The 23,379-nt window shown below is 43.7% G+C and overlaps 1 protein-coding gene across 2 annotated transcripts in view; it reads right to left on the bottom strand.

Annotated features, from left to right (window-relative positions):
• EPHB1 (EPH receptor B1) overlaps positions 1-21,389 on the bottom strand; it is a 493,034-nt gene extending 471,645 nt beyond the window's left edge. The window contains exon 1 of one of the 2 annotated variants that reach the window (XM_089509381.1): positions 20,956-21,389. In XM_089509381.1, coding sequence (XP_089365507.1) covers positions 20,956-21,028 — 73 coding nt within the window. In that variant the 5' untranslated portion in view covers positions 21,029-21,389. Of the gene's footprint in view, positions 1-20,703; positions 20,752-20,955 lie in introns of those variants that run through there. The other variant, XM_089509382.1, reaches the window with a different exon arrangement.
• Between the last annotated feature and the right edge of the window lie 1,990 nt (positions 21,390-23,379).

Here is a 23,379-nt window from a genome sequence, read left to right as displayed (position 1 = left end):
TTTTTGGCCGCCCGTGCAGAAGCTGCCTCTCTCTTTGCAGCGTCCTCCGAGGCGGCGGTATGGAAACTGCGGGTCAGAAACAGCCCCAGGTGAGGCGTCTTCACTGCCCCCCATGTGGAAGCCCCATACACCTGAGCCACGCCCCTGGGGCGGGCGGTCTGGAGGCTCCGTATTCAGCAGAATACACCTCCAAGACGTCTTCCCCTGCCCGTCTGTACCCCGCCTAAGACTCCAGTGCAACAACTGACAGAAATCCTCAAGCTTGAGCTTAGATTGTTCCAGAATTAAATGCTGAGAAACATGTAAAAATGAAAATATCCAAGTCTCACTAAAGTTTACAAGAAGTGGGGGTGTCAGAATATCAGGAGGTGCTTGGCACCTGGCAGAGCATGTGTGCATTTTAATAGCTCTTTACCCTACATTTTAGGCAAGGGAAAGGGGGTGTATAATTGTGATGGAAACCATCTCAGTTGCCTCACAGAAGTGTCCCTTGGTTTTATGGTATAACCTGCTTTGTTTCATTATGGCTTGACATTGTGCAGATGTGGCCTTTGCTAATGTTAAAAAATTTTTAAAAGAGGAATGTTTCATTCCAATGAAATAAGAACCATCATAAAAAATTCCTTGTCACCATTTTATGATCACTGGAACAGAGAAGTTAAGCAATTTTAAAAGTGGCTGGGAAAATATCCACACTTACACCCCTCCACCACAAAAATCTAGAGGTGTTCTGGTTGAAAGTTAAGTTAATAAGAGTCTCATTGTATATAATGAACTCTTGTATAGTTTAAACATACATAGTCGCCAGAATCCTATATCACCTTTTACTTAAGGTAACTTTACATATACTTAGGGCATTACCACACAAGCCCTGTACTCAGAGCAGTCATGCTAGTTTTGTAAAAATCAAAATTCACCCATTTCAGAGCAGCCATTATCTTCACAATCATACAACTGGGGCTGCTGCCACCATCACACTCTCTTCCTGACTCCCTCTTAACCACAGCCCTATACCCTACCCAATGTGCCTTTTGTTTGTTTGTTTTTAAACTTTTTAATGCAATTCAACTGCAATTGAAGTTTTAAACAACACACAAAAGAAATAGGAAAAAAATGCAGGCACCTTGGGAATAGTGTGTGTGGTGGGTTGGGGGAATACGGAGAGAGGAGTAGACTGTGATGCCATGCAACTGCCAATATTGCAACTGTCCTAGCAGCAATGTTTTACACCCAGGGACTTGCATGCTTGCAAGACCATTGACAGTTTTCCCCTGTCAATGAAAAGGGATGCCCTAAGTGCACTTTCGGAACACAGCAGCTACAGGTTGGAGGCAGAAGAAGGTGATAAGTATTCTCCTGAAGATGCCAGCCACAGATGCTGGCAAAACATCAGAAAGAAACTCTGCTAGAACGTGGCCACATAGCCCGAAAAAACCACAAAAAAACTATGTGATCAGTATTGACAAAGCCGCTTTTTCTGGCTGTAATTGTGGTTCAAAAGCCACATGTAGTGTTCTTCCTAGCTAAGTAACAAACATGCTAAGAAACTATTAGAAAATTGTGAAGATGCCTATCAGAACACTGGCAAGAATGCCCAATGTGCATCAGTCACTTTGCCAGCTCTGCTAAGTAGTTATGTAACAGCTGCCCTCTACTGGATACAGACATTATAAAACTGGCTAATTTTGATTGGTTCACCTTTGGGTCGCTATAAGTCAGAAGTGACTTGAAGGCACACAACACACATACACAAGTCCACTTATGAAGATGCAGTTTCCATACAGGATTCAGGCCAATGCCTTTCTTAATCAGATACTGTAGGGCAGGAATGAGCAACTGCCAGTGTTAGGAGAAAACGCTGCCTCAGATAATGTGATCTCAGACAACAGACCCCTTCTGCCACTGCAGCTCCTCCCTCCATTTCAAACAAATTAAAACTTTTTCCACCCAAAAAATGTTTGGAATGCCCCTCTACTCCCTAGAGTTGGGGTTGGCAAAATGTGACCCGTAGACTGCATGCAGCCCGCAGTGCAGTTTTGTAGACCCCCAGGTGTCAAACAAAATGCACATTTACTCCCAACATTTATCATGTTTGGGGAACCATGGGATATTTTCTTTTCCTTTCACTTTATTGGGCAGACCTATATTAGATGGCAGACATGGAAATGCATGAATAAATTGAACGTTACCCCACAAAAGAGAAAACAAACAAACAAAACTTTCCCTTGAATCTAGCAAATTTGCAATTTTTGTAGTTGCTGTTTGGCTCTCACCTTTTCCCCAGTTTGAATTCAAAGCAGCTTACAAGAGTTAAAACAGATACAGCTAAAGGGTCATCTCATACAATAGTTAATACAGTGGGACCTTGGTATCCATTGAGGTTTAGTTCTCGGACACACACACCCTGTGGATACCAAAATCTGTTGGTGTTCCCATTAAATACAATAGATAGTAAAATGGTGTCCCTTATATAAAATAGCAAAATCAAGATTTGCTTTTGGAATTTATATATTTTGGGAATATTTTCAAGCCATGTATGCCAACTGTATAATTAAACCACTGATAGAATTAAAAGCAGTTGGTTTTATTGGTTATTGAGGACAAACCAAATACAGACAAGACAGTGCATTATAGCAAAACATAAAATGTGCTATTTTAGAAATGTTGTTCTTGACGTGTTGTTGCTTGCTTATTTGTTTTACTGTACCAGGATGTGTGGAGGGGGGGGGTTCATTCAAACATAGGCGTTTATCACACTGAGGTTATTGGAGCTAAGATCAGAGGTGCGTGCGGGTCGAATGATGCGAGTTGACATTATAACAGGACTGTTTTATCACACCTGGTTGCCCATCCGTTGCCCTTCCGAATCGAAGGGGAATCAAATCGAAGGAAGTCACGTGATGCAGATTCAGGCAAAGCGGAGTGAGTGCAAATTGTATTTCCACACCGGTGAATACCATGGGAGATTCAACAATTTGAATTGGGACCCTTGCGCATGCTCAGTGGGGCTCTGGACGCATCCTGAACCTTTGCACTTCCGGGGTGAAGGGAGCCTGGCTCCACTTTCACGGGAATGACAGCTTCCCCTTTCTTCCCCCCTTGTAGTTTCCCATCCCTGGCAGCCAAATTCAAAGGGTCCTCTGTGTCAGAGCCCCCATCCATTTCATCCACATCTACATCTATCCTCTTGTCATTCTCCTCATCTATTCCATCTACATCTCTCCTTCCCTTTGTAGCAGTTGCCTTCTCTTACGTTGCATCCACACTGGGGAGATAATCTGGTTTAACTCCACTTTAACTGTCCTGGCTCAGTGCTATGGAATTCTGGGAACTGCAGTGTCCTGAGACATTGAGCCTTCTCTGCCAGAGAGCTCTGGTGCCTCAGCAAACTAATAACTTAAATTGTTGTTGTTGTTGTTGTTGTTGTTATTGTTATTATTATTTTAAAAATAAATTATTATTATTATTTTAAAAATAAATTATTATTACTATGGGAGTTGGAGTTTGTTGTGGGGTCCTTGGCTCGAGGCTATGGAATTCTGGGAGTGCCATCTCTGCCTCCAGCCTCCTTTTTCTTTCTCTTCAGATCTGGATCTCCATCCCTAGCCTCACATGAAGGATAGGGAATGTCACCTATCTCTAAATGCTCTCTGCTTCATCCAAGTGTATCACCCACCGGCAAAATTGTTGTTGTTGTTGTTATTATTATTATTATTTTGCAGTGAAAAGTTTATTATTATTATTATTATTATTGTTGTTGTTGTTGTTGTTGTTAATAATAATAATAATAATAATAATAATAATAATAAATTTCTTTCACGGCAAAAATAACCAGTGTAGAAACTGCAGTTCTACTTGGAAGTAAATCCTGCCTCCACCTTGGCCCCACTTTGGAGGACATCCTGCCCCCCACCCCCAAAGAGTCCTTTAGAAACTTTACTAATCCCACTCTCTCTCTTTGCCCCCTCTTTTCCCTTTCTGTCTCCCCCTCATCTCCCCCCTCCTCACCAACATGTCTCCTGTCCACATTAAAATGTGAATGCATTTATTCAGGGGAAGCAACAGAAGCAAATGGGGCAAAAATGCAGCACGGCATCATGGGAAATTTGCAACCCAGGGGTTTTGCAGTGGTGTTCAAGAGCACAAGCAAATTGGAATTCCACAGCAGACCAATCCGCAGTGAGTTCGAACCAAGCCTCAATGTGAATCCCATCAATACACTTATTTAGCGAACTCGCCAAAATGAGGAGCCAGTAAGGATTCAGTGAAGCCCCACAGAAGCACCACACAAACAACTCCCATTGAAAGGAACCAGGTGTGAAAATACACAGCGTTATAACATCAATTTGCATCGTTCGATCCACACTCACCCCTGATCTTAGCTCCAATAACCTCAGTGTGATAAACACCATACAGTTCGGCAAATAATGCTGGGATGGTACAATGGGGGAAGAGACAGCAGACCCATCTACTGGTGATGATACCATAAAACAGCAGCAAACACAGTTGCAATTGCATTTTGGCTCTTCACTTTTGTCTGTGGTAGGAATACGACAGTGAATCATATTTAACACAGAGGGGAAAGAATGTGCAAAGCACAGGGTTTTACAAATCAGCTTGCCAAAGCTTTCACTGAATCTACTGAGTAAGTAAAAAAATGACCTGACTGAGTCTGGAAAGATTTTCAAAAGAATCAAGTAAGTATCATAAAATGGTGTTTTCTTTATAGGGCCTAGGAGGAAGAGTCTCACTTTGACTTCAAATCAAATAAGGTGGAATAAATTGCCATATCATACCTCACACATACTTCAGCCAAAATTTCCTTTTTCTGTTGGAAATATCTCCCAGGATATTACTTTATTATCAAAGTAATTTCCTCAATAGACTACAAATAATAACACTTTTCTTTGTAAAGTTTGGGAAGGTTATGATTAAAGTTCTTGAGATCCTAACAGGGACTACACAGTGCAGGCAGGCATAAAGAAGCTTCTAGAACTAATTTAAAGGCCCCATGACTCTGGAGCCTTGACAAAGGAATCAGCCGGGGCTGAGTGAATGTAGGCACAACCGTTTCACATGGAGCATGAAGAATTGCAGCATGGCCAACAAAGAGAAACTGTTAAAGCATCTAGCTGTGTTCAGAAGAATTGCAGTTTGAATGCTGTGTTAAAAAGCCTTGATAAAGGTAATGAGTAAGAAAGTCAATTATAAATTATAATCCTAAACAATGCATCTGATCTAAACTCATTTTACTCCCAATCATGAGCTAGACTGAACCCTTCGTAACTGTTCTGTAGGTTACATCCAATTGTAGCAGCTTTCACCAGAGGCTTTGTCATATTCCTGCAGGACTAATCTCAGTCCAGAAAGGTCTCCCAGAAGTATCCAGGGTGGATTATCCTGCCCACGTTAAAGGAGACTACCTTCCTGGTTGTTCAGCATGCCAGCTTCTCACAGATCATTTGCTCATTCTCTTAGCAAGAGGTTTAGCAAATGTGGGAAACTACCTGCTATATTAATACTTCACTTCCTTCCGGTGTTCCAGGGTGATGCTCTATTCCACCCATAAGATCTGAGACCAAGAGTTCAATCATAGAAAAGCACTGGTGGGATCTGATGGGGCACTGAGGCCATGGCAAAAGCCTGAGTGCTAAGGATCCCTGGTGGCACAGTGGTTAAATGTTGGTACTGCAGCCACAACACTGTGAGTTCGATCCTGAAAAGCTCCAGGTTGACTCAGAGGCTGTGCAGACCGGCCATTAAGGCTGGCCTGGGGGTGGAGTCAGGGCGTGGCATCCATACAACGCACACCCCAACTCTGCTCCATGGCAGTATGATGCCGCTTACCATTCCACACGGCGTGCGGTGTCAGGGTGCTCCTCTGGCACAGCGTTTACATGGCACAGCACCAAAGGAGCACCTTAAAGCTGTGGCTATCTCGCCTTTTCCAAGGTGCAAAAAAGGAGCAGTTTTTTGCAGCTCCTTTTTGTGCCCTGCAAAGCCCAGATTGGGGCCATGGCGTGCAGTTGCCGCAGCTCCAATATGGCTGAAAAGGGGCAGCTGCATGCCGCCCCTTTAGGGCTGTCTGTAGAGCCCCTTAGTTTCATAAATAGCATATTTATTTTTTTCAATAAAATATTGTTTTTTAAATGGTATGAGACTCCCATAGTAATCCAAGGGGAAAACAGTTGTGCCTCAGGTAGCTAAAGTTTAAGAAATACTGTATTAATGTTTATAGGAACATAGAATTCTCCCATAACCTTAAATGCCTTTAAACTCTACAAAAGCACTACTTGGTAACCTCATTCTATCAGAAATCAATGGCAGCCAAGCAAGGTCGATGACTTCACTCCTGTTCAGCTGTTCCACTACTGCTTCTGGCTATAAAGGAAGAGCCTAGATGCTATTGAAGACATCCATCGCCCCCCCCCCCACCTTCCCATTTCCAAAGCTACTCAACAAAAGGATGATCTGGCTCCTCAAAATAAAATCCAGCAGCTCCTGAAAACTGAAGCCTTTCAGAAATCCAGGTAGCATCATTCTAGCACCATTTGTGTGGCCAGATTTTAATTACTCTATGAGAACAGTTTAGAAATGAAGTGAGACATTGAGGACATTTGAGAAATCTCTTTTGTTGGAAGAGATGGCTGGAAATGTATGGGAGAGATGCTTCATTGGACAAGGAAAGACTGCAGCTCAGTGGTAATGTTTACTACACACAGTTCAATCCTTGGCATTTTTAGATAGGATTGGAAAAGTGGACCACTCATATAATAACAGGGGTGAGAATCATGTGATCCTGCAGATGTTGGTGTACTTGCAACTCCCACCAATCCTAGCCAGCACTTGCCCCCAGCAAGAAATGACATTGGTAAATGTGCCCAAGAGCATCATTTACATGGGCTTTCCTACCCCAGGTGAGTGTTTCCTATCATAGGTTACTCTTCCCCTCTCCCACAGGTAATGGCTTTTTGTTTGGGAACTGAAGGGCTGGCTAGTGACGATGAGGACTGGCTATTCTGAGCCTGATCTCAGTTTGAAGGGATTTGTTATCAACATGAAATGGAGAGAGGCTTTCAAGACTGTGAGTTTGGAGCTTAAACTCTTCCTGTGGCAAACAAATCCCCAGAGAATTCCTGCAAACCTGGGTTCAAATTCCTTCTCAGCCAATGAAACCCTCTTGGTGACCTTGGTTGAGTTGCATTTTCTCAGCCTCAGAGGAAAGCATGGCAAACTACAGCTGAACAAATCTTGGCAAGAAAATCCCACAATAGGCTCACCTTAGAGTCACCACAAGTCAGAAACAACTTTGAAGGCATACAACATGATATGATGGAACCTTGGAATCTGTAGTATTTGGAGGGGCTTGGAATAAGGTGCCCTCCTTATCCATGAATTTTTTATCCATGTATTCAAGCAGCTACAGCTTGAAAATATTTTTTAAAAAAGTATAAATTCCCAATAGCAAACCTTGATTTTGCCATTTTATATAAGTGACACTATTTTGCTATGCCATTGTATTTAATGGGACTTGAGCATCCATATATTTTGTTATTCACAGGGGTCCTGGAACCAAACCCCAGTGGATAACAAGGGCCCACTGTACTGCTATTCAATGGAGTGGACTAGAAAATAGTAACTGTCTCACCAAATTACAAATCCCAGGATTCCATGGAATGGGGCCGCAGCAGTTAAATGGTATCAAAGGGTGATAACTCTGCAGTGTGGATATATCCCAGAGGTATTGTGGGTGGGAAGAAGCTGTTAGGTTGCCAGCAGCAGCTATTTTGCCCAATTGTTTATAAGGCAGGGTGGACAGCTGCCGCTGAACCAAGGACTGCTTTCTGGGTTGGCAAAATCCTGAAGTGCCACACTTTTGTTTGTGTATTTTCCTGACTCATAAAATGAGTAAAAACTTTGGAGGATGCTGTAGTTGTGTTCCATTTTACATTTTGTCTTTTCACTTTGTTTTGTATCTTTTTTCATTCACCTTTTCTGAATTGCGTTTATTAATTGCTATGGTCTAAATTATGCCAGCCTAATTCAAGTAAATGAGGCTTTACTAAAACAAATAGCCCCATTGACTCCAGTGGCACTAGTTTTGTCAATTAGTGCCTACCAAAGTGAGCAAAGATTATGCATACTCTCCCTCAGAGGACGTGGTCTTACTGGCATGTGAAGGCTCTTAAAATATCATTGAAAGCTTCAATTTGTAGCAGTGGTAACCAAGGCTGCAAACAGCTGTCTTAGGCCCAATCCTTAGTGGGGAAACTAGACTTCTGGCCTACTTAGTGACATTATAACCTCATCTGGAGGTCACTCAGACAAGACATGTTGGGCAAAAATAGAGTTTTTCTTCACTATCCTTACTAAGCACTAAGCATTACTGAAGACACCCAGATTTGCTTTTGAGTGAATGCGCACAGAGCTGTATTGTTAACATGTTATATGTATGTGTGTGTGTGTGTAACCATGTGTGTGTCTTAATGCAGGAGGAAATTCCCCTTCAGAAGTACAAATTTCAATCAGAAGGAGAATCTACTGACAGGACAAGGAAGATTCCCAAGGGGGCAGTCTTTCCATAGCTTTTCCAAGGGATCTCTTTATAGCTCTCTCCCATGTCACTCTCCTCCCCACCCCAAAGATTGATGATGTGGCCATTGAGAAAATAAGTTTTGCCCTATAACTCTTAACTTCATGACAAGTCAGAAGAGGCGAAGGATGGACGCTTAGACCAGCACTGCTAAAAAATTATATCAAGGGATGTGCATATAAAGAACAGTTTTTCCCAGGGCCTCCCTCTGCCATATACTAAACCCAGAGAGTTCCAGTCAGTTGCTGGTATTACTTGGTCATTTTTGGAGAAGACACGTAAAGTTTTTATTCATTTCTGATGTTGTCAGGACCCTAACAAACCCATATTTCCTTCCCTGTGGGGAGGAAAATAAAGGAGTGTGCACGGGACCCTTTCACATCACACAATTATAGTTCTATGATTCCATCTTAACTGTCATAATTCCATTTGATGGAATGCTGGGATTCGCACTGCAGGGAAAGATTTTGAGGATTGTCAGCCAGAGAGCTCTAGTGACACAGAGAACCCCCTGGATCCCACAACATGAAGCCATGACAGATAGGGGAATCAGTGCTATAACTGGTTGATGTAAAAGAGCCCCGGCCTCAACCATTTTCTAGTCTGCTTTCTCCGTCTACTAGGCAAGATATAGATCTCTTCCATCACCCATATATCCATCCTCCTTTCCTCTTGCTTTCCTGTTGACAGCAGATATGGCAAATGGCAAAACCAAGTTTGGTTGGAAGAGGGAAACTGTTTGCTATTATCACAGAAGAATCATTTTGGAAGAAAAGCATTTCTCCAGCCTTGGACTTCCAATGTCATTTCAGTGTGCCATGATAGCATGACTAGTGGCCAGCAATTCTAGGAGTTCCATGAATCATGTGGCCTTCCAGATTTTGTTGGACTACAACTCTCATTGGTTACACTGGCTAGGATTGGTGGGAGTTGCAAGTACACCAACATCTGCAGGATCACATGATTCTCACCCCTGTTATTATATGAGTGGTCCACTTTTCCAATCCTATCTAAAAATGCCAAGGATTGAACTGTGTGTAGTAAACATTACCACTGAGCTGCAGTCTTTCCTTGTCCAATGAAGCATCTCTCCCATACATTTTCAGCCATCTCTTCCAACAAAAGAGATTTCTCAAATGTCCTCAATGTCTCACTTCATTTCTAAACTGTTCTCATAGAGTAATTAAAATCTGGCTACACAAATGGTGCTAGAATGATGCTACCTGGATTTCTGAAAGGCTTCAGTTTTCAGGAGCTGCTGGATTTTATTTTGAGGAGCCAGATCATCCTTTTGTTGAGTAGCTTTGGAAATGGGAAGTTGGGGGGTGGGGGGGCGATGGATGTCTTCAATAGCATCTAGGCTCTTCCTTTATAGCCAGAAGCAGTAGTGGAACAGCTGAACAGGAGTGAAGTCATCGACCTTGCTTGGCTGCCATTGATTTCTGATAGAATGAGGTTACCAAGTAGTGCTTTTGTAGAGTTTAAAGGCATTTAAGGTTATGGGAGAATTCTATGTTCCTATAAACATTAATACAGTATTTCTTAAACTTTAGCTACCTGAGGCACAACTGTTTTCCCCTTGGATTACTATGGGAGTCTCATACCATTTAAAAAACAATATTTTATTGAAAAAAATAAATATGCTATTTATGAAACTAAGGGGCTCTACAGACAGCCCTAAAAGGGCGGCATGCAGCTGCCCCTTTTCAGCCATATTTGCTGGGGGCAAACAGTAAGAGTTTTCTCTGCACATCAGTTTAATGAGAAGCAGAGGAAGCTACACAATCCATGCTCCCTGGCAAGAAATCATGAGCATTTTCATGAGCATTCTTCTTCGGTTATACAAGGGTTCCCAGGACCTAGCACATCTCTAAGCAGGTCCTGTGTGTGTATGTGTCTTCAGGTCACCTGTCAACTTATAGCAACCCCATGAATTTCATTGTTTTCTTAGACCTTGTCTCCATGAGCCAAATAAAATGCCCTCTCTTGGTCCACTCAATGAGGAGACCACAACAACTGGCCCAGACCCTGGTTCTGGTGTGAAGAGACCAGATGGACAGTCCAGTTCAGTATAACACCATTAACACACATAAAAATTACTATGTGCTCCGAATCTTCTGGGAAGATCCAGAGCCCTCCATTCAGACACAAGGCAGCTGTTTGAAATATATCCCACCCTGCCACCGAGTGCTTCTGCCACTTACTTATTCTGAGGTCAAAATAAAACACCCTCAGAGTGCCTTCAGAGTGAGGGTGTTCTGCCCTCAGAGTGAAGTGACCCAAGGTGGTGGTGAACACACTGGGTGTCTGATCGCACATTTGCGATCAGCCACCCAGCATTGGAATTGGGAGGCTTTGTAACGGGGTGGTCGGGGCAACTCTGGAGCCAGGGTACTCTGGGGTGCCCTGTGCCATGCAGACATGACTTTAGGTAAGGAATATTTAGAGGTGGTTTTGCCAGTTCCTTCCTCTGAAATGTAGTTTACAGTACCTAGTACAGTTAATCCTTGTTATCTGCTGGGGTTTGGTTCCAGGATCCCCTGTGAATACCAAAATCCATGGATATTCAAATCCCATTAAATACAGTGGCATAGCAAAATGGTGTCCCTTATATAAAATAGAAAATGAAGGTTTGCTATTTGGAATTAATACTTTTTTTCAATATTTTCAAAGCGTGGATACTTGGATTTAAAAAAATCTGTGGACAAGAGGGCTGACTGTATTCATTGCCAATCTTCAATCCAAGTACTTACCAGGGCTGACCCAGTTTAGCTTCAAAGATCAGACAGGATCTAGTGCCTTTAGGGTCTTTAGGTAGTAAACAAGTACCTATTGTCATTAACCTCATTCCCTTTTTCAAAGACAAGGCCATACAGGGGGGCTTTGGAGGAAGAGGAGTGCATGTCATAACCACTTGTATGCTACTCCTTTGGTTTAGTTTGGTTTGGTTTGTGTGTCACTCAGCTATCCCAGAAAATTGAACTTTTTGAGGGGTTTAAGCATATATTCAAAGAACAATAGGGGGAAATGTTTTTTCACAGCAAGCTGAGCTGAATTCACCCATCAATCCTTTGCGCTGGGCAGTAATCATTAACTCCCCCTTCCACAAGGACATCACTTACAGAAAGACACCACACAGTCCTAATCATTCAAAGGCCTCAGAAGATCCTAGTATCTACTCCAGAAGGCTAACACTCCAATTTAGATAACTTATACCTTTGTCCCACCATCTCCAAAGGAATCAAAACAAAAAACCTAAATCAGTGCACTTCAGTCAAACTTCATTCTTGCAGACATTTAAACCACTGTCAATGTATCCTAGAGCAATTATTCAGTAATCTCAGCAATTTAGACCAATATGGCACAGTATTCTCCAAAGGTAGGTACTTGTGTCACCCTCAGGGCCTAACCATTCTGTTCTTGGCAGAATACAGCAGACACATTATATCTAGGCTTGCCATATCCCGCCTGTGGGCAGGACTTTCCCAGTTTTGGGCGGGTCCGCACAGTCCTGCCCCGGGTTGGCCCCGCCCCCGGGATTTCCCCCGCCCTCTGGCTTTGTTGCAAAGTCTGCAACAGCGGTGGCGGGGGAAAGAGAGAGAGGCCTTTGTAGGCCTCTCTCCTTTGGCGGGGGGGGAGGCTTCCCTCCCCTCTTTGGCTCCTCTGGAGCTGAGGGAGGGAAAGAAGCCTCGCCTGCCGAGGCCAGACTTCTTTCCCCGCCTGAGCTCCGCCGGCAAAAACGGAGCTCAGGCGGGGAAAAGAAAGCCTCCTTGGGGGTGGATTCCTTCTCCGCCTGGGCTGCTTGCAACGGAGCCCAAGCGGAGAAGGAATCCTCCCCTCAGAGAGGATTCTTTTCCCCCGGGGCTTCGTTGTCAAAAATGGAGCCCAAGGGGAAAAGAAAGCCTCCCTGGGGGCTGATTCCCTCTCTGCCTGGGCTGCTTGCAACGGAGCCCAGGCGGAGGAGGAATCCTCCCCTCAGAGAGGCTCTTTTTCAAATGTAGGAACCCCCCCAAAAAAAGGGTCCTACATTTGAAAATTTTGTCCTACATTTGTCCCGGTTTGGAGGTCCGGACTAATGGCAACCCTAATTATATCCAAACAGTGTGTGAGAATGATTTACAAGTCTGGGCTGGAACATCAGCCCATATGGCTTGGTGAAATGGGATTCCATAGAATGAAATGCCTAAGGAGGTGATGCACTCTTTTCTTGTGCTTTTAAAGGAAACATTTGAAAGGAGGTAGGGTGGGAAACATTAAGCTAGGAATATTCTCTTCTAAAGAAAGGTGTTTGACCAGATGACCTAATAAGAAAGTTCACTTTTTTTCTTATAGGCTTCATACATGCATAGTTTGATACCTGCAACATCAAAGGTACATCGCATGTGTGAAAGGGCTGTGGCAGTTCATACGCCATAGATGGAGCTCCTGTATCATTTCAAATGAAATGTTTTACTTTTGAATTTTTTAAAATATATTTGTATTTTTCATCTTTTTCTTTTATTCTCTAAATGCAAAAACAAAATAATATTTATGAATACAAACACAGAAAGATAATACATCATTAAGATTTCAAGACACAAAAACCACTCTATAGTTTACAGATTCAAAGACTACTCTGATGAACCATTTGACAAAGGTAATGAAAGAAATCCCAGTAACCTGCAGTTGCCAGTTCTAATCAGAGTCCAGATGTAAGACCTGGACTGTTGATGTTTCACAATTTTAGTTGTCTTTTAGCTCAGTTTTCAAGCATCACTCAATCCTGCCCACTTAGTCTACTCTTTAGTAGAATGAAGTTCTGCTCCTAATTCCCCTGTCAACAAGAGAAAGGCTTCTCAGTTGCAGCACCCAGTAGAACTCCTTGTCAAAGGAAATTCATCAGACCTTTCCTCAGCTGGCATTTAGACACCTGTGTTCCATCAGTGGAATCTGGGTTCACCCACTGAAGCTGAGCACTGGGAGAACTGGGACAAATGATGGGAAATACTTCTCCACACAGTGCCTACTCAAATGGTGGAACTTGTTAGCTACCATAAGATGAGGAAACAGCCACCAAGTTGGAATGATTTACAAGAAGATGAGGCAAATCTCTCTCTCTGGCTTTGCTTCGCGAACGAAGATTCAGGAAGGACTCATTCGCGCTTTGTACAAGCGCGTTGGTGACTAAAAAGGCCAATCCAGGACAAACAGGTCCGGTTGCAGAAAGCACAGTGGAAAGTCTCCTTGGGTGATGTTTCCAGGTTGCATTTCTTTCTGCGTTGTCATTTCTCTTTGAGACTCATTTGGCGTGAGCTTTCGAAAAAAGCTGCAGCATCGTGGATGGTGTGTCTCCATGCCTCCCGATGCGAGGCCAGGGCAGACCATTGTTGGTGATCAATTTGGCCAAGCCTGAGATGTTGTTTCAGGGAGTCCTTGTATCTCTTCTTTGGGGCGCCCCTCTTACGCTGACGTGTGGCGAGTTCACCGTAGAATACTATTTTTGGGAGGCGATGGTCCTTCATCCTAGAAACATGTCTTGCCCAGCGCATCTGCATCCTCAATAGCATGGCCTCAATGCTGGTGATCCCTGCTTGCTCAAGGACAGCAACATTTGTCACATAGTCAGTCCAGTGTATATTTAGAATTATGCGTAAACAGTGCTGATGAAAGTGTTCAAGGAGTCATAGGTGCTGCAGATAGGTGACCCATGTTTCAGACCCATAAAGGAGAACAGACAGTACAATGGCTCTATAGACACTGATTTTTGTGCTTCGCCTCAAGTGTTTGTTACTCCAGACTCTTTTGTGAAGCCTTCCGAATGCACTATATGCCTTTGCTAATCTGTGATCGATCTCTTTATCAATCTTGGCGTCTGAGGAGATGATGCTTCCCAGGTAGGTGAACTGCTGAACAGACTTGAGCACAGATGTGCCTACAGTGATGTGAGGATGGTAGTGTTCTTCCTGTGGTGCTGGCTGGTAGAGAACTTCTGTTTTCTTCAGACTGACTTCCAGTCCAAAGAGCTCTGCAGCTGTTGGGAAACAAGATGTTAGGTGCTGCAGAGCTGCTTCCGTACGGGCAACGAGGGCAGCATCGTCAGCAAAAAGCAGCTCACAGACTAGATAGTTTAGAGTCATAGTGCGGGCCCTCAGGCGGCTTAAGTTAAACAGGCTACCATCAGTACAGTAGCGTATATAAATGCCGTCTTCTTCTTTGAGATCTGCCGTAGCCCTTTGGAGCATCATGCTGAAGAAGATTGTAAATAGAGTTGGAGCGAGAACACAACCTTGTTTCACACCATTAGTTATTAGAAAGGGCTCCGAGAAAGCGTTGCCATATCTGACTTGACCTTGCTGGCCTTCCTGTAGCAGGATGATCATTTTGAGGAATTTTTTTTTTTGGGGGGGGGGGCATCCTAGTCATTCCAGGATCTGCCACAGACCTTTTCTACTCACAGTGTTGAAGGCTTTGGTGAGGTCGACAAATGTTACATAGAGTCCTTTGCTCTGCTCTCTACATTTCTCTTGCAGTTGTCTAAGGGAAAATACTATGTCTGTAGTGCTCCTATTAGTTCTAAAGCCACATTGGCTTTCAGGGAGAAGTTCTTCTGCAATAGCAGGGACTAATCTGTTCAGCAGTATCCTTGCAAGGATTTTTCCAGCAATGGAGAGCAATGTTATACCTCGATAGTTTGAGCAATCCGATTTTGCTCCTTTTTTCTTGTACAGGGTGATGATGACTGCGTCTCGGAGATCTGATGGTAGTTCGCCTTTTTCCCAGCAACTCACAAGGAGCTCGTGGAGTTTAGCATGGAGCACATGACCTCCATGTTTCCAAATGGAGGCAAATACATGGTGGATAAAACTAGTAATGTCTATTAGTCATCATAGCTATGTCTCAAATGCAGAACTAGAGACATTCCTCCTCTGTGCACCGTTGTGGGGGAACAGAAGTGGGAGGGTGCTGCTACATTCAGGTCCTCTCTGCAGGCTTCCCATTGTCATCTGGTTGAAAACCATGGGAAAAGGATGCAGGATTAGCTAGACCTTTGGTTTGAATCAACAGGACTCTTCTCTTCTATGAGAAATACTATCTTGTGTCTATCATCAGTGATGGCCTGGATGAGAGTGAACAAACTGAAAATATATCCAGGTAAGACAGAGTTGTTTTTGGCCAGTTAAAAGACAGATCAGGGAACAGGGATTCAGCCTGTGCTGGGTGGGGTAACACCTCCCCTGAAAATGCAGATCCACATCTTGCTTGTACGCCTGGATTCAACCCTAGGCCTCAAAGTTTGGACTGAAGTGCATTTTCACATTTAAGGCTTCTGCAATTTAAGACACTGTATCTGCCCACAATGGCACTTGACTTAGTAACATCTTGTTTAAATTACTATAATGCACCATACATGGACCTGCCTTTGAAGAACATTCAGAAACTTCTGCTTGACCAAAGTATTGCATCCAGATTTGTGCTGGCTACAGGGAGCACAAAACTCCCTTGTGCAATAACTCCACTACCTGTCAGTCTGTCTCTGGGCATAATTCCAAATCCTGGTTACAACCTATAAAGCCCAATACAGCTCAGGTCCAGGTTTTCTGAAGGGCCACATTCTCCCATTCAAACCAGACTTTGTTTTGAGATTTTCTGTGGAGGACCTCCTTCCTGTCCCACTGTTCTCACAGTTAATGTGGTAGAAGGAGAGGGCCTTCTCAGTGCCTGCTCAAAGGCTCTGAAACTCCTTTCCCTGCAAGGTTAAAGTGGTACCCTCCTTGCTATCTTTCTGCAGGCAGGAAATGCCTTTTTTTGTTTGTTTGTTTCAGCAGGCCTTGAAAGACTGGTTGCTTAAGGGCAAAGGGCTTTGGCTAATGTGCTGGAGTTTCTATTTGCTGTTTTTCTTGTGATTCTTTAAAGATTTTTAACAGGGTTTAACTTTGTGATAGTTTTAACTTTTTAACTTTTGTGAAATTTTAGCTATGTTTGTTTTAACTGTTGTAAGCCGTCTTGAGTCCCGAACTGGGGAAAAGTCAAGATATAAAGAGGAGGAACAGGAGGAGAAAAAGCAATTCTCAGGTAGTTGCTACTACTCTTTTTTGCAATAGAAGGTTGAAATAAGAATATTGGTTGGAATCTTGTCAGTTAGTCCCAACTAAAGGAGACCCATAAAACAATTACTTAATAGTGAGTCAACACATAGGTTAATCCCACTGAGTCAATGGTTCTACTCTAGTCAGGACTGATAACAGACTTTAGTACACTATAATTAACCTAATAAATAAAATATATACATGTTACATTTTCTTTCTGAGATAGTGAAAAGATGTCTATTTTTTTCTGGTGTTACAAAATTCCACATTTTCTTTTAAAATCTCAGTAAGGGGGAGATCAGGATGAAATTACATCATCTAGCCAACACAAACTGAGTGCCATTAGAAGTTGTGGTTGTGGATATTAAATCTCTGTTTATATTAGGGATTAGAATTGTCAGCACGGAATCAGATGACAGCAAACATCTACTGATAGGTCCAGAAAAGTCTATAATCATGCTTCAAAACTCAGAAGCCACAAGTCAATCCCAGCATATATGTCACAACCTCCTTTTCAGCTGAACCCATTCACACTTTTCAACTGGCAGTCATCATAAAATGAACAGAAATTAAGTGTAAAGAAATCAAGGACTTTATATACATGATCAAAACAGGCTTGTAGTTCTAGAATATGTTCATTTATACAAGGTTTTAAGGTTATCAAGCTGTGAGCTGAAGAGATGGAGGACAGAATGAAGCTGGCATGTTCTGCTTCAACATTCCATAATGCTGGGAGCCTGGTGCCCTCCAGGCGTTTTACACTACAACTCCTATCTGCTCCAGCCAACACATGCAGTGATTTGGGACAGAGGGAGATGGTATCCATAACATCTCCAGAACACCACGGTTGCCCACCCTTGTGTTAAGCGGTACCAAGATCTTTCAACAATGGGAGCACAAGCAAAAAACAGCAAGGATGAAGTCATCTACCCAAAAGTCCTCATTCTATAAGTAAAACTAATAGGAAGGCATTCACCTCTCTTCCTAAGAACTGCAGTGGTCTGAATGGATCAGGTCATAGAAGTATTATGCTACCACAGCTTGGCTTTGTAATTTAACATTTAGCATCATGCCTTTATCCTCTAGTCTTCTCTACAAATGCTAACAAATTCTCTTTCTGGCACAAGTGCAGTCATCCTATTATGATGTGGTATTGTTTGCCCACACTCGTTCTCTTTTCTCTCGGTCCTTACAATGGAGTTCCAGTCTCTGCCACAATCCTAAAGCCACCCTATTCCAAAGCAGTATTGTGAAACCATGCAGCACAACCAGCCCTGCCTTGCCACTCCCCGCTATTGTCATGTTTTTCCCCCTTGCTTTGCCAAGATCTAAGACATTTTTCACTATGGTTACTAGGAATTACCCGATAAGCAAAGCTGTTTGCCCTGGGGTTAGCTTAAATCTGCACTCTTGAGATTTCCAGAACAAAAAGAAAAGATGGGACAGGATTGGAGGAAGGGAGAAATTAGCTGTAATCCTTCATAATTTGGTGCTGAAGTACAGGTTGATTCATATATCTGCTTTCCAGACAGATAACAAGACTACCAGACTGTGAGCAGTTTTGTGCGTGGTAAAGTATCCCTGTGGAGGGAGGGTATATGTGAATGGCGGTTTACCTTTACCTTTAAAGTATCCCTCTGGAGAGAGGACATATGTGAATGGTGGTTTTATGGCCTCAACATCAAGTTGCTTCAATGGTTTCCTGAATACACTGTATTATTCTTTAAAAAAAAAAAGCTTTAAGGAAATTTTCTATAGAAACATAGGCTGTTTCTGTTTTAATTTATGAATGCACTGGGTGCATTTTTGTACTTATATACTTTTTTTTAAAGTTATAAATGTTTAAAGTGTTTGGTAAACAACAGGGAAAAGGGAGATACAAAAAACAAAACAATACTTTACAGAATTGCTGAGCAAAATTCCAAAGAGAGTTTCTTATGTGAAATCCAAGCCTTTGTATATTCCCCCCAAGAAGGGGCATGGTCTTGGTGTTTTCTTGATCAAGCCTTAAACATTTGGGAACTTCCTGACAGTAAGGGCTGTTCGACAGTGGAACACACTCCCTCGGAGTGTAGTGGAGTCTCCTTCCTTGGAGGTCTTTAAGCAGAGGCTAGATGGCCATCTGTCAGGAATGCTTTGATTTGGATTTCCTGCATGGCAAGGGGTTGGACTGGATGGCCCGTGTGGTCTCTTCCAACTCTATGATTCTATGATTTCCCCCCCACCCACCCAAAAAAGCATTCTCCTTCCTTTTGAACAAGACTAAGATGCAATAAAAAGCAGTGGAATCCCAGCCACATAAATCAGACTTTCTCATTCTAAGTAGCCAGGCTATATCCCAGATATGCCTCCTCACTTTCCTGGTTCAGTACACTTAAATGGTCAGTTTTGTGTACAAAAATACAGAAGAATATGCATGCTAGCAAAAGCCCTGCATCAATTCCTTTTTTGTCCCCTCTCAGAAGCAAGAAACAGAGAGACGGTTTCAATTGCAAGGGTCGCCTTATCACCTCCGCAGTTCTTCTTGCTTTCTAATTGTCAGCAGGAGAGACTCCAGCAACATCCAGAGGCTTCTGACAGTGAACAGCCGGACTCCTCCCTTGCATCTAGCATTTTTTTAAAAAAAGAAAGAGCCCCTGCAAAGCCAGCCCAGCTAGGAGGAGAAGAGTACCAGAGGATGAAAAAGGGGGGGGGGGGAGAGGAGAAAGAAGATATCAGAAAGGCTTCTTTCCCAGCTAACAGCATCCCTCCGCTGCATGTGTGGGGAGACTGAAATGTGGACCCAGAGCCCTAAACAAAAAGCAGGAGTTTGACTGTCACCCTGTTATTCACAGCAGACAGCCCCAGGGGCTCTAAAGAGCATGATCCCTAGGGGTTCAGGAGGTGAGGATCTCGGCAGAGAGGTTTCCAAAGTTTTCTGCTACCCTGTTGCATCTGAGAAGCAGGGCAGGCAACTTGGTGACTCAGGGCCAGGTGAGCATCTTTGGAACTTGATCCTTCATCACCCGAGCATCACTGGCAGGGCTTCTCCTTCTCCTCTTCCTGCTTTTGATTCCTGAGGATCCAGCCTTGCAACTCTTTTACAGAGAAAGAAAAGAAATGGGGCCTCTCCAATGGGAAGAGAACCCAAAAGTTTCCTGTGTCTGAAGGTTTGCGGAGGTTCGCTCCCACGACCCCAGCCATTCTCCCCCCACCCAATCTTTGTGGCTGAGGAAATAAATCCACTCCATCTCTCTTCGTGGGGCTGCAAAAGTTACTTTCAGAGGATGCTTTTCACCCTACAATATAATCTTGGGAAGGAAGGGCAGTGGATGGAGGGGACTTTCTGCTACTCTGGGGGTGGAGGGAGCTTGGGATGTATCTACATTGTAGAAATGACCTGGTTTGACACTGCTTTAACTGCCCTGGCTTAATGCTATGGAATTCTGGGGATTGGAGTTCACTCTGGGGCCACCACAAACTCCAGTTCCCAGAATTCCATAGCATTGAGCCAAGGCAGTTAAAGCAGTGTCAAACCAGGTCATTTCTACAATGTGGATGCAGTCTTGAAGTCTTAGATTGAAGGCAAAAGGAAATGATGTACCTGCCCCATCCAATGATGTATCTGCTCCAATAAAGACTCCAGCTCCAGTCTATAGCCCTGGGCTGTACGGTGGTGGAAGAAGGTGAGCTCCACATCTGGAATATGTCAAGGCTCAAAGCCATAGCAAGATCAGTCCTTCCCCACCCCCCCTCCTTCCTCCCCCTGAGTGGACCCATGGATCCAGAGAGAAAAGAGGTAGGTCAGAAGGGCCAAGGTGGGCTCTGGGGTCAAGGCACCCACAAGTCAGGTTTTCCCAAAGGCACCCAAAGGGAGGAAAGGGATCAATGCCGGGTCTTGCCTTAGTTTCATCGCCCATCAATTCCCCCCTCCCATCTTATCCACACCTTAGAGGTCCTGTCCTCCATTTCCACTGCCCCTCCTGGCTGAATGTCTCAAAGGTCCTCCATCCTGGTTCCACAACCCACCCATAGCTGTTAAAGCGGTGTTAAACTGGATCATACCTGCAATGTGGATGGACCCTTGACTTTGCCATCCCTCCAACAAGGTAATGAGGGGGTTCGAAAGGAAAGGAAGGGGGAACAAGAATCAGAGAGAAGGAGGCACGCCTTCTCTCTTTGAGAGGGAAAGGCAGGCTTTCTTCCAACTCTTGCACCCATCATCCCCAACCAACCTAGAGGGGGGAACAAACAGCCTCCAGAAAAGTTTCTCCCCCCCAACCCAACCCACCTTTCCTCTGCCCCACCTTCCCTTACCTTCCACAGCTGTGATGGCCGAGGCCAGGCAGAAAAGCACCACAAAATCCAGTGCCATGGAAGCCCCAAGCATGACTGTGATGATGATGATGATGATGCAGGAGATTTTTTTAAAAAATAGATTAAAAATTCACATATAAAAAAAGATAGTTCCTTTGTCGGACCAGGTTTAGTTCCTCCTTTCTAGTCGGTGGGGGGGCTTTTTTTTTATCCCCTTCTTGTTTGTTGGTCTTCCTTCCTTCTGTGTCAACATAGATCCTTGCGAAGAAGTCCACTTGGGAATCGCCGGGGAGGGGATCCGTGTCTAGGTGCGTGTGTGTATGGGAGATCGCGTGTCAGTACGGGCGTGGGGTGTATCTGTGTATGTGTGTGTAGTGTGTGTGGGTGTGTGCAACCCAGAGTGATCCTCGATGCTGGTGTCACATTGCAAGCGGTAGGGAAGTGTAGAGTGAGCCCCAGTTCAGCCACTGAGGATGAAGGGAGGGGGAGATTGAGAGAGAGAGGGTGCCCCCCCATCCATCCATGCATCGCGCACTAGCCACACTCTGCCCACCCCCAGCGGATCCTGTCCAATCAAGGAATCAAGCCCACCAAAATCCCCCAGCCAATCAGCGGCCAGCCCTGGCTTCCACACTGGAGATGGGAGTTTCAGAGAAACTTTTGCCTTCGCTAGAGAACGAAGGCGAAAGCAGGCGCCGCCAAGGAAGGGAAACAGCGACTCCTAGTGGCGTCTTGCCGCCACTGCGCCTCCTCTGGACACTGAGAATTATTATCATCATCATCATCATCATCATCATCATCATCATCATCATCATCATCATCATCATCATCCTGCCTTCCTCCCAGTACAGGGACCCAAGGCAGCTTACAAATCGAAAACAGTTCAAGTAAAAACACTATAAAGATGCAAATATTTATTTATTTATTTATTTATATCCTGCCTTTTCCCAAAGGACCAAGGCAGGTTACATAAAAGAGATAAAATACCTAATACAATGAAATCAATGTTAGATATCCCTTATCCCATACATAAACTAAAATGACAACATTATAATTACGCTGAACGCTAAACTAACCACATTATAAATACAAATTAAAATGATTTTATTTTAAAATGAGACAAATTTAAAACAGGCAGGATTGGGGAGGGGACTTTAAGGAAAAATGAGGGCAATCCAGATCTTTATAATGGGAGGCTAGTCCGGGAAGGCCTGTCTAGATGCAGTAAAAGACTGGATGTGTGAGAAGAATAGAGTGAGGCTTAATCCAGATAAGTCAGAAGTGCTGCTGGTCAGTAGAAAAACCAATCCAGGGTTTGGATCACAGCCTGTTCTGGATGGAGTTGCTCTCCCTCTGGAATACCAGGTTTGTGGCTTGAGTCTGCTCTTGGACCCAGTGCTACTCTGGAACCACCAAGTTGTTGCAATGGCCAGGAGTAGCTTTGCCCAGCTTCATCTGGTGTGACAGCTGTGCCATCTCTTAGAAAAGGCAGATCTGGCCAGAGTGATTCATGCCTTAGTTACCTCTCAATGAGACTACTATAATGTGCTCTATGTGGGGCAGCCCTTGAAAAGTGTTCAGAAGTTGCAGCTAGTGCAAAATGCAGTAGCCAGGCTGGTGTCAGGTATGAAATTTAAAGACCATATAACACCAACCGTGCAATAACTGCACTGGATTCCAATTTGATTCTGAGCTCTGTTCAAGTGCTGCTGTTAACCTACAAAGCCCTAAAAGATTCGGGGCCAAGAGATCTGAAAGAGCACCCCCTTCCACATGAGCCTGCCAGAAATTTGAACTTGTCACAGGAGGCCCTGTTGTGTGTCCCTGCACCTCATGAAGATAGGTAGGTGGATAGACAACACAGAGCTTTATCTGTAGCAGTAGTGTCTTGACTGAAACTCCCTACCAAAGGAAGGAAGTCAGCCAAAACAGTGCTGTTCTGCATGGCATTCAGTGTTTGAAACTGCTGTTTTAACTTTCAAAACTGGATTCTAGGATTGTTTTTAAATTGCTTTTAGGAGATTTTAAAATAATATTTTAATATGATTTCAAAATGTTTTTATATTCATAAAGTTTTAATTGGTTTTAATCTGTTCATTGCCTCACTAACCCTTGTGGGCTGGGAAGAGATACAGAAATACTTCAAATAAATAAACAATTCAGACCAAATAAGCAAGACTGTATGCCCTTCCAGACACACAATTATAACAGGATGATTCCATTGTAACCATCACTACAGTTTGGGGAGGCACTAGAGCTCTCTGATGAAGGATTCTAAGTGGTCCTCCCTAAAGTACAAATCCCATGATTCCATTTGGTGGAACCATGGCAATTACAGTGGAATCAGGGCTCTAACTGCATATTGTGAAAGGGCCCAGGTCAACAAAATGAGAGAATTTACATGCTAAGTAATATCCAGACAAT

Source organism: Sceloporus occidentalis, unplaced genomic scaffold (assembly GCF_023333645.1).
Source record: "Sceloporus occidentalis isolate IW3139 unplaced genomic scaffold, rSceOcc1.0.p SCAF_2, whole genome shotgun sequence".
NCBI classification, from domain to species: domain Eukaryota; kingdom Metazoa; phylum Chordata; class Lepidosauria; order Squamata; family Phrynosomatidae; genus Sceloporus; species Sceloporus occidentalis.
This window is presented reverse-complemented; position numbering and strand designations above follow the sequence as displayed.